This window comes from Pseudoliparis swirei, chromosome 17 (assembly GCF_029220125.1).
Source record: "Pseudoliparis swirei isolate HS2019 ecotype Mariana Trench chromosome 17, NWPU_hadal_v1, whole genome shotgun sequence".
NCBI classification, from domain to species: Eukaryota; Metazoa; Chordata; class Actinopteri; order Perciformes; family Liparidae; genus Pseudoliparis; species Pseudoliparis swirei.
This window is the reverse complement of record NC_079404.1, coordinates 7,819,970-7,831,938: the sequence shown is the minus strand read 5'-3', so window position 1 is coordinate 7,831,938 and position 11,969 is coordinate 7,819,970. Positions and strand designations below refer to the sequence as shown.

Sequence of the window (11,969 nt, the reverse complement as noted above, 5' to 3'; positions counted from 1 at the left end):
AACTGATATTAATATTTTGAAAAAAATGTTTTGTGATAGTCAATTCTTAAAGATTTGTTTTGCTCTTATAAAGCAGGCTTACGATTTATTGGTAGTCAGCTCAGAGTCCATGCATAACAAATACACATACACCCAAATGACTACACAGCAGCGTGAGAAGAAAACAACTGATAAGTAATTGCTTTGTATCCTACAAATGGCTGTTTTTTATTTTCTCTTTTACGATTGTGGACAGCTTAATTCCAGTTTTTTCCGTTTGCTAAACGACAGTGGGCACAACTGGAGTCACATGTGCAAAACTCTAACTACAGTCTGCACAGCAGCAGTTCATGTGGACCAAACTCTAGTTTGTTTTTCATTGCTTGAACACAGTTTTCAAAACTCAACACACTTATCCCATGACTTTAACCACAACCTGCACAACACTGTGGATTTACAGCACTTTGTTCAAATGCTAACACACTGCTGTCAAAACTGTGAACCACACATTCAAAACGGAATAGATTTCAGCCTTGTGCCTTTCAAACACTGCTGATTGCAATTTCAGCTGAAAGGCTAAGCAGGTGTCTTGTTTTAGACTTGTTAGTGAACACACACACACACATATATATATATATGGGAGGGAGAAGGGTGGCAGGGAGAGGGCGGATGCGTGGAGGAAGACAAAGAGCTGTTATTCCAGATGAAATAAAGGCTACACTTATAGACCATGTAATGTAATGTCGTGAACCAAGCGTTTGGTCACCACCCACATGACCAAATGTCTCTTTTGGAAGCCATGCGTGCCAGATGTGAGGACACGAGTCCAGAGGACTGCCAGGGATGGATAAGGCCCTCCAGAAGGTTCTTCCCCAGGTGCATGGCAAGAGAGAACATGAGATGTGATGTTGATGACAACATGTGGCCTGATGCTAGAGAGAGGCAGGATTAGCCCCTCAATTATTTGTTCGAATTACAGTATGTACTTTTAGTTTCTACCTTTTTTTTCTCATTACTGTAATTCCGTAAATTACTACAGACTATTGAAGCAAACTGCTAATTTTCATTTACCTTAAAGAATTGTTATGTTCTAAAAAATGTAATAAATCATGTGAAAGAATGTCACTCTTTTCTTTGAAGAAAATATTACTTTGTTTGAAGTCACTGAAATTGTTCAAACTGTAAAGATGACAAGTTTGTATTTTCTGTATTGGTGTTTGATGCTAGTGTTTTTACTCTCTGTGTGTTCTGAGTGACAGTGTGTGTTACCTCAGTGAGGGTTGTGCAGAGTGTTTGGCTGCACTGAGCGTGTTTTGAGCCATGTGTTAAGAGTTGTTGCTTGGAATGAGTTTTGCAGGTGATGTGAACTGTTTAGCTCAGGTGACTGTTGGTAGTGCAGACTGTAGTTAGAGTTTTGCACATGTGACTCCAGTTGTGCCCACTGTCGTTTAGCAATCGAAAAAAACTGTAATGCCATGCGTTCCTTGTGTACACACACAACCTCCAGGGAGCAAATATTTGTAATGGTTAAATGGCTGCATCACAGTTGTAGTCTGCATTGAATTAATCAGAATGAGGAAACCACAGAGTGGCTTGCACAAATAGGAAATTCATCAATGATTATCTAGTTTAATAAGGCTGTAGACAAATAACTTTCCCACACATCACCATTCATGTACTTTTTTTGATATTTGATGCAGTGAACGTTTCTTTCTTGGCTCCATGTTGCGTTCAAAAGGAAGAATCATGAGATCCAAATTCTGATACAGAACCCATAACCTCATTTGTTTTAACAAGAGTCTCAGTCGTTAATATTGACTGACAACCTCTCCCATTATGTTTTCTGTTTTTGTTTTCTGAGTCAATCAAAATGAATTGGTTAACAAAAAGCCTTTTAAGGGAATGTGCTGCCAATTAGTTCTAAAACACAGCATCCCAGAGTGACATTATCTCCACTGCCACTATCATCTCAGTATTCACTGTTATCAAAGGAGACTGGGAGAAGAGTGAAAGTCCATAGTTTTAAAATACCAACAATATTTATAAAACTACAAAATCTTGTTTTATCAAATGGTTTCTCAAAAATATTTCACGTAATGTGTTTAGAAGGTTGTTACTCTGGTGCAGAGATTTCTGGCTCTTGAAAACTCGCCTCCTTACATTTTCTGCTAATTGATGGTGGATCTTATTAAGCAAGTGAATGGCAGTACTTAACACTTAACTTTTTCTAAAGACAAAATCTACAAAGTATCAGTATGAGAATATTATTTTGCATTGTGACACATCAGCTCTTCACCGGAGCATTTTCCAGCTCATTTGTGTTTGCCGTGATAGTGAGAATGTGGCTGATATTTGTGTCACTTGGAGGTCACCAAAAGCTTTACTTTATAAAAAACTAATCTCCAGGTTCACTGTGGTATATATAAAAAAGAGACTTCGCAATTAGAATTTGGAACTTATAATATATAATACGCACGCCTTACTTCTTACCGTTAACAGGCTAACGAACCCTCCGGTGTCAGTAACTGCTACGCTCCAATCCACCTCGGCATGCAATCAATTTGTCTCCTTTTTTGCAGAAAATTAGACAAGCAGGCGGTGCCTTTAAATAACATCCATTCAAATATCATGACACAATTTCATTCAATCAACCAAAGAAGCCTTCCTGCTGCTTGGATATTCTACCAACACACTTCTTCAAAAATACACTTCACACTGCATGACCACTGATCTTTAACAAATTGTTCCCACATGCCCTAACTGCCCCTGCAGTTATTAAACTACTCTTAAAAAGACCCCGAAATAATACAAAATTATAGTCCAATATCAAACCTCCCATTTTAAAGTAAAATAATGGAAAAAGTGTTTTTTCAACAGCTGAAAAACTTTGTGGCCAAAGATAACAGTTTTGATGTCTTCCAGTTATGTTTTCATCAGCACCACAGTACTGAAACTGCTCTTGTTAAGGATTTCAACGACATCATCTACATTCTTCCACTGGCTCAGAAAAACAAAAAATGGTGTAATCATAATTATGCAGACGACACACAAATCTACATAACTATATCACCAGGGGACTATAATCCCATAAAAAGGCTGGCTAAATGCATTGAAGAAACCAACAATGGGATGTGCCATCATTTTCTTCAATTAAACAAAGATAAAACAGAACTAATTGTTTTTGGTCCCAAGGACGAATGATCGAAAGTCACGCTCAGCTTCAATCACTGATTAGTCAGGTGTAGTTATGGATTCAGACCTTAACCTGAACAGCCATATCAAGACACATACAAAATCAGCCTACAATCACCAGTAGAATATATCAAGGATGAGAGCACTTATGTCTCAACAGGATTTGGAGAAACTTGTCCATGCATTTATTTTCACTACAGGTCTCTGTAAAAACTAAATTTGAACACTGCAGCTCAAGTCCTCACGAAGACCATCACTCCAGTTCTGAGGTATTTGCAGTCGCTTTCTGTCCAAAAAATAATAGACTTTAAAATGCAATTGCTAGTTTATAAAGCACTAAATGGTTTAGGGCCCACATACATTCTGCTGCTACCTTATGAAACATTGCAACCCCTCAGGTTGTCTGGGACTGGTGTACTTCCTGTTCCAATAGTCAGGACTAAGCATGGAGAAGCAGCATTCAGTTTTTTTGCTCCACATATCTGAGACAAGGTCCCTGAAAGCTGCAGGTCTGCTGAGACCCTCAGAGACCCTCAGAGAGCCTCAGATAGATAGCCTTTACATCCAGATACAAGACTTTTCTGTTTGCTGTTGCCTTTAATTGAACAAGATTCAAGGATATCTATCAATTTCTGCATCTCACTGCTGCATTTTATTTCAGCATTGCAACTTTTATTCTATTTCTTGCATTTTGACTGTTTTAAATGTTTTAACAAACATTATTCATTGTTTTTAAATCTTGTTTTCATTTGCATTATGTTTTGATGCTTTAAATGGTTTTATCTGAGGCACTTTGATTTGCCTTGTTGTTGAAATGTGCTATACAAATAAACTTGCCTTGCCTGCCATACACCTGAAATAAATCCTTTTTCTTTGTCCAGGGTGGTTTGTGCTGGACAGGTAAACAGGAAATATAATTTACACATCTTTCATCTCGCATGTCCAAAGCGAATGACGATGCTCCCTCCTACCCCCAGCCCCCCTCCACCTGTTCTCACACTGGGGGAGCAATGATCTGTAATCATAAGTATTCTGTAGCTGTCGCTTGCAGTGTTCCCAGGTAGCATTTGAAGAGATGCAAGAACCGGCCCCTCTTTATATTATGATTATGTAACAACAACCCCTGAACGGTAAATACGATATAATGCAGATCATTCTTAGTGTTTGTGGGTTAGTTAAGTCGTAAGGTTTCTAAATAGATGGATATCAAAATGTCTCCCTCTTGATTTCTGAATTGTGGTGATTACGTGGCAGTCAGTCTCTTCCCCGCAGTTGCACAGCCCACCCACATGGGCTCTAAGCAAGATCAATGAAATGCAAATACTGTTGGATCTATGTCTGCTTTGTAGTCATCATCCTCTGTATGAGGTTTCTTCCCTTTTTTCCCCCAGAAGGGTTATTTGGGAGTTTTTCCTGATCCGATGCGAGGTTTTGGGGCAGGGATGTCTATGTGTACAGATTGTAAAGCACTCCGAGACAAATTTGTAATTTGTGAAATTGGGCTATACAAATAAACTGAATTGAATTGAATTGTAAGAGCTGTTGACGTGAGACTTTGTCTCACATCTGACCTGACGTCATGTTGAATATAGAAAAGATACCAGCATACACTTATTTTCCTTTGTAGTTAAATATTGTAGTTCCATTAGGGATTCAAATGACCTGTGCGATGTTTCGAAAACATATTTTATGCATTTATTCCAGCTTGGTTTAAGGTGCAGCTTGCAGTGTCTCTACCGTGATATCTTATTTGGCAAGATGAGGAAACGTGTGTCAACCTTCTGCACTCAGTTGTCATGGGAACATTTCTGTGTTATGCTCTGAGAAAGCGAGCTTACATTTTTGTATAAAGGCAAATACCACATTCAGAGGCCTAATTCTTAACAAATAAATTTCAACAGAACTTTCTGTTGCCTCTCCCTCCGGCTTCCGTACTTTAAGTGCTTTTTTCCAGGAATGCTCTACTTTGCAGAGGATGTAGCTGTTGTATGTTAGCCTGTCTGGTGCTGAACAATGGATGATGCAGCGTCTCTGTCCAGGAGCCAAGGACAGTCCTCTGTAGAAGCATGATGGACGAAGGAGAAAAGGCAGAAGAGGACACGCAAGAATCCTGGGTGTATTTCTGTTGGTATATCTGTATAATTACATTAGACAGGGCATTAGACTGTGACACAGACAAACTGTAATAAACCATGAACCAGAGCATAAATTGGCTCAATCTAAAATAGACAATACTCTAAAGAGACAGGATGTTATTCCCTCTACGCTCTTGAATTATAAACACAGAGGGAAGGAGGACAAAAATGCTGAGCATGTATAAATGAAGATATTCAGCAACACGGGAATAAGACTGCGAGCCCAGGTTTGCTTCCCTTTTTAAATGGAATATCTTGTCTTGGACTCCACTATGTATTACAAAAGGGATGTAAATGTATATACATTATAGATCACTGGATGAGACATGGGAGGAATAACAAAGTGGGCGATAGAGGTTGTTGTGTCAATCTACCATACTAATTTTACGAGTGTAAAAACTATTAAGGCATCAGACCTGTGGATTTTATTACAGTTTTCTCACCATGGGGGTCACCTTCTCGAACAGTGTGTTGACCGTGTCGCGGTAACGGTAGACTTCTTGAATCCAACTCATCACTGCGCTTGTCAAGACTCAATTTCGGCTGATGAATCCAGAGGAAATAGTCAATAAGAGAGAAGCATGGTGAAAGGATAACGGCTGTTACACTTGACTGATTTCTTCTTCTTTTTTCACTCCTTAGAGCTTTCTTATGCTTCCATGGTGAAGGCAAGTCAAACAGCCATGACAGTGGCTGTCAGCTGATCCACAGCTACCTGAATCCTTCTACCATATTCATTCCAAAAATCTGAAGCATTGATTGCAATTATGTTTAGTTGTCATTACACAGTTGGATGTGTACTGCGGCCACACTGCATGTAAAGCCAATACTTTCTGACTCCTCTATATAACTGCAACTCATGAAGTGAGCAGTAAAATGGCTCCATACTTTAGTAATGAAAGCAGTCTGGTTCCTCTGTGGAAGGATTATTGCTAATTGGCCGGCTGGATAAACAGAGCTAGTGGTGTTAGCATACTGCACGGTGGAGAATACACACCAACCTTACCCCATCTGAAATATGTTTAGCATAAGCATTATTTGCATTATTATATGTCAGTGGATTAAAAAAATCCCCTGACATTTAGCACCACTCCGCTCCTTCCCTCTCTCTCTCCCTCCCTCTCTCTCTCTCTCTCCCTACAATGTCACTCGACCTCCTCGTCATGTTGTTGTTTATTTTGACCACTTTGTCATTGACTCTCCCCACATCTGTACATCCCCATCTCCCCTTAACTCTGATCTTTTTTGGTCCCAGGCCTCATCTCAGGCTCCTGATTAAATGCTCTGTCAGGATATCAATAGAAAGGTTCCCCGTCAGGAGGAGCCACTGCTCTTCTCCATGTTTCCTCATACTGCAGAGACAAAGCCTGCTGGGAAGCTGTTTTTATTTTATTTGTTTACATCGTATACTGGAGAGCACCCCTCTCTTCTTTCTCTTTGGATCACTTTTCCTCTCTGCACCTCAAACCCGATGCACAGGGTCGGAAAGTACACACCCTTAATGGGATCCTCAAAGAACAAGGAAACCAGGGCTCTTTTGAGGGCCAACATGGACAGGGAGAACAAAATGGAGCAGTCCTGAGACCATCCCCCACAGCCCCATCAACAAGCCACAGACCATCAGCCCACCCTCCCCCAGCCCATCAGGGGCTCACACCTCTGGAGCACCCTCCATCAACTCAGCGATGACCCTCGTCATCCTGGAGAGAGACGTCAACAGGCTGTTCAAAAAGCAGAACCCCCGCAAAGCAGCGGGCCCGGACTCCGTCTCCCCCTCCACCCTGAAGCACTGTGCTGACCAGCTGTCTCCGGTGTTCACCGACATCTTCAACACCTCCCTGGAGACATGCCACGTTCCAGCCTGCTTCAAGGCCTCCACCATCATCCCGTCCCCAAAAACCCAAGATCACAGGACTCAATGACTACAGGCCCATCGCCCTGACCTCTGTGGTCATGAAGTCCTTTGAACGCTTGGTCCTGTCACACCTCAAGACCATCACCGACCCACTCCTGGACCCCTGCAGTTCACCTACAGAGCCAACAGGTCTGTAGACGATGCAGTCAACATGGCCCTTCACTACATCCTCCAGCATCTGGACTCCCAGGAACCTACGCCAGGATCCTGTTTGTGGACTTCAGCTCTGCTTTCAATACAATCATCCCGTCCCTGCTGCAGGACAAGCTCTCCCAGCTGCACGTGCCCGACTCCACCTGCAGGTGGATCACAGACTTCCTGACCGACAGGAAGCAGCACGTGAGGCTGGGGAAACACGTCTCAGGCTCCCGGACCACCAGCACGGGTTCCCCCAAGGCTGTGTTCTCTCCTCTGCTGTTCTCCCTGTACACCAACAGCTGCACCTCCAGTCACCAGTCCGTCAAGCTCCTAAAGTTCGCGGATGACACCACCCTCATTGGACTCATCTCTGGTGGGGACGAGACCGCCACAGGTGGGAGACTGACCACCTGGTGACCTGGTGCAGCCAGAACAACCTGGAGCTCAACGCCTAAAGACAGTGGAGATGGTTGTGGATTTCAGGAGGAATGCAGCCCCACCCGCCCTCTCATCCTGTGTGACTCCCCGTCGACGCTGTGGAGTCCTACCGCTTCCTGGGCTCCATCATCTCCCAGGACCTCAAGTGGGAGCTGAACATCCGCTCCATCACCAAGAAGGCCCAGCAGAGGATGTTCTTCCTGAGGCAGCTGAGGAAATTCAACCTGCCAGGAGAATGATGGTACAATTCTACACGGCCATCGTTGAGTCCATCATCTGCTCCTCCATCACCGTCTGGCACCCTGCAGCCACAGCCAAAGACAAGCGCAGGCTGCAGAGCATCATCCGCTCGGCCGAGAGGGTTATCGGTTGCAATCTGCCTTCCCTCCAGGTCCTGTTCACTTCCAGGTCACTGAAGCGGGCCGGAAAGATTGTCGCTGACCCCTCCCACCCTGGACACTCCCTGTTCGAGTCCCTCCCCTCGGGGAGGAGGCTGCGGTCCATCATGACCAAGACCACCCGCCACACCAAAAGCTTTTTCCCGACGGCGGTCGGGCTCATCAATGGACCCCGGGACTGACTGACTGTCACCCCCAGGACTACCACCTCTTCTTCCACCTTCCTCTCTCCTCCTTCTTCCCGCTCCTTCCTCTTCCTCCTCCTCACTCCTCCTCCCTCCTCCTTCTTCTTCCCTCCTCCACACACGTCACTTTAACATGCACTTTAACTAAAACACACCACTTGAAGCACACACCCAAACACTTCACATTATTTGTTGTCTTTCTGTCGTGTTGATTGTTGTTTGTTTGTCATGTCCAAATGTTGCACCTTCCACCAAAAAAAATTCCTCGTTTGTTTGTGAAAACATTCCTGGCAATAAAACTGTTTCTGATTCTGATTCTGATTCTGATTCTGAAAAACACTTAAAAAAGGCTGCTCGTCTCCACCCCCCCCCCTCCCCCCACACCCCTTCTCTCCACCCACTTCTTGAAAACTGTTGTGGGTCTCTCTCTCTCTCTCTCTCTCTCTCTCTCTCTCTCTCTCTCTCTCTCTCTCTCTCTCTCTCTCTCTCTCTCTCTCTCTCTCTCTCTCTCTCTCTGCAGCTGTGGTCGGCTGATCGTCACCTCCACACAGCAAGTGCCTTTACTTTAGCAGAAGAGAGGGGAAAGAAGAGAGAGCTTGTCCCAGGAGTGTGTATGAACGCGCCACTGGATCGTCTCTCTCACTGACTTCCCAGAACGGACTGAGAAGTGCACGGAGGCAGGCGGCGTTGGTAGAGCTTGCTGGGTGGATGCAGAGGAATTCCCGACAGAAGCTGCTTGAGCAGGAGACAGAAAACCGTGCCACGGCATCGAGGATCTCGGCGTTGATACAGCGACAACGAAGCGTGGAGACAGCTGCTGAAACCTGCGCCCGCGCACGCACACGGGGAAACGCACGCGCTCACAGCAGAGTGGGGACAGACAGTAGACCCAGGCTGCGCGGAAAAGATCCACTCCAGCCCTTCTTCCTCTGAAACACACACTTGCACAGATGCACGATGTTACATTTTCTTGAACGTGGATGCTGGGCGACGGAGAGGAAAACTTCTGGAGGGGAGATTCTCTTTTAAGCAGGACTTACTGCGGAGATTTGTCGACTAATAATAACTTTGTTTTTTGTGGAGCTGGAGGTTTAAACCCTCTTTCTGAGCACAACCCAGAATAACCTCTATTCTTAGTTTGCAGGAATTGAGAGCGGTCTCTGTGACCGTTACGATGCCTCCTCTTGATTCAGTCTGAGCAGTTAGTGGATTATGTCGGCAATATTTTGGGATTTCTTTTTTGCTTGAAAAACAAACAAACAGAGAGAGAGAGAGAAATATACCCATGACTGGTGGATTTACATCCTATGCGTGTTTCCTCTCTTCCCCTGTGGATTACAGATGGGCTTTGTGATCTCCCCAGTCTCATGGATGATCGCTCGCTGCCATTCATTAGGATAAAGTACAAAGAGGGACACAAGTGAGTATTTAGATGGATTTTTATTTTTAATTTCATCTATGCGGGTGAAAACGAGATGAATCTGGAATCAGAAAACACATCGCGTTAGCTTTTTTTTGTTGCTTTTCCTCTTCTATTTTGATATCAGCAAATGCAACTTGTTGATTAAACTGCTGTGTAGTGTTTGATTAATGCTTGTTACGGTGTCAAAGGTAGACACAACCCTGAGATTAATTCATTTGTACAATCACAGACCTGTATGCTTGCAGGCCATTTGTCAATGGACATCATTTACTAAATGAGTGGCACCTTGTACCTGGCAGGTGGCTTTGGCACAAACTGAGATTTATTGAAGTGATCTGTGTGAATCCTATTAGTGCATCCTGGACTCTGGCCAAGGCAGAAGCAATGGAGGGGAATGCCACTGTCTAGCAGCACTATCTGATTTGGACAAACAGAGTACCCGCCACACTCCCTTCTTCAACAACACTCCTCCTCCTCCTCCTCTTCTTCTAGCCCAGGCAAGGATGGTACCTCCACCCCCCACCAACAAGCCCCACGTGTGCCTCTCCACCATCCTGATCATGAGCAGCATGGCGCTGATTGACGCATACCTAGTGGAACAGAACCACGGGCCGCGCAAGATTGGCATCTGCATCATGGTGATGGTGGGAGACATCTGCTTCCTGATCGTCCTGCGTTACGTGGCGGTGTGGGTGGGCGCCGAGGTACGCACGGCTAAGAGAGGCTATGCCATGGTCCTCTGGTTTCTTTACATCTTTGTGCTGGAAATCAAGGTCTACTTTGTGTATCAAAACTACAAGGCGGACCGGAAGAGCCTGGATGCCCTGGCAAGGAAAGCCTTGACGTTGCTGCTGTCCATTTGCATCCCGCTGCTGTTTATCGTGCTGGTTGCAATCGACCACATGGAGTACGTCCGCGCCTTCAAAAAGCGCGAGGAGATCCGCAATCGCCTCTTCTGGGTGGTGGTGGACTTGCTGGACATACTGGACATCCAGGCCAACCTGTGGGAGCCTCAGAAGAAGGGGCTCCCCTTGTGGGCGGAGGGCCTAATGTTCTTCTACTGCTACATCCTGCTGCTGGTGCTGCCCTGTGTGTCCCTAAGCGAGATCAGCATGCAGGGCATCAACATCGTGCCCCACAAGATGCTGCTGTACCCAATGCTTAGCCTGGTGACCATCAACGTCATCACTCTCTTCATCCGAGGGGGGAATATGATTCTGTACCGGGACGCCAGAGTATCCGGCATCCTGATAGGCAAGAACGTCCTGGCCATCATCCTAAAGACCTGCAGCTTCGTGCAGTACAGGAGACAGTTGCAGAACTCACCTGCCTTCAGGGTGGAGCTGCAAAAAAACTTGGTGGCTCACGCTCGCCCTGCTCCTACCCCTCCTGTTGTGGTCATGCAGGACCAGACACCCCTCCCGGAGGTGACAACATGTGAACACACATGACAGAAGGGTGGGGCGGATCCTAGAGATGTCTACATGAATATATATGACCCTCAGGACGCCGGTGGGCCACAACACCTGAGACCCTTTCGGGCATGCGCACACAAACACGATCTCCGCTGATGCTCACATGCACATGGGACACTGCAGACGCATATCCAAAGCTGTCATGGTGCAAAATCACGTGGGACTTTGTTCAACATTTCCTCCAACAAATGCAGTTACCTGTGTATTTTCTATAATTGTACAACAAATACAAAAAAAATTCCAGCTACTGCGTGATTAGAGGATATATTTTTTAATTGTGTGTGTTGCATTCTAGTCTTAAACTTAAGGGTCTGTGTGCTGTTGTGTGTATTTCTGTTGCTCGGATGTTCTTAGTTGTCGAGGACTTTAACACGTCAAAGTTAGGAGGAGCAACCAACAGGAGAATCAAAGTTGTGAAAATATCAGTTGAAGTTTTCTCTTTAAAAAAATGTTTTTATATGTGACTCTTTGATAAAGTATTGTGTACAAGATAAAATGCTTTCCTGCTTTTTCACTGGCTGTACAATTTTTATTGTTTATTTCTTCTTCATGAAATCACTTGGTTATTGGTCCAATTGAGTTAAATTAATGTTGTAGTTGCAGCAAATGTCCTTTAATTAACCTGGGTTACAAATTCAATTTGAACCTCCTTTATTGTGGTGGCTGTGCAATGCCATTCATCTTGAGAATG

The 11,969-nt window shown here is 44.5% G+C and overlaps 1 protein-coding gene across 1 annotated transcript; it reads left to right on the top strand.

Moving 5' to 3' along the window:
* The first annotated feature begins 9,028 nt into the window (after positions 1 to 9,028).
* On the top strand, positions 9,029 to 11,762 carry LOC130207256 (transmembrane protein 121). Its single transcript, XM_056435773.1, has one exon. The coding sequence runs from the start codon at positions 10,307 to 10,309 to the stop codon at positions 11,252 to 11,254; it is 948 nt and encodes a 315-aa protein (XP_056291748.1). The 5' UTR covers positions 9,029 to 10,306; the 3' UTR covers positions 11,255 to 11,762.
* Positions 11,763 to 11,969: the final 207 nt, after the last annotated feature.

Bases quoted from the DNA above. Each gene is read 5' to 3' on its own strand.
- LOC130207256 (XM_056435773.1), top strand. From the start codon at position 10,307: ATGGTACCTCCACCCCCCACCAACAAGCCCCACGTGTGCCTCTCCACC.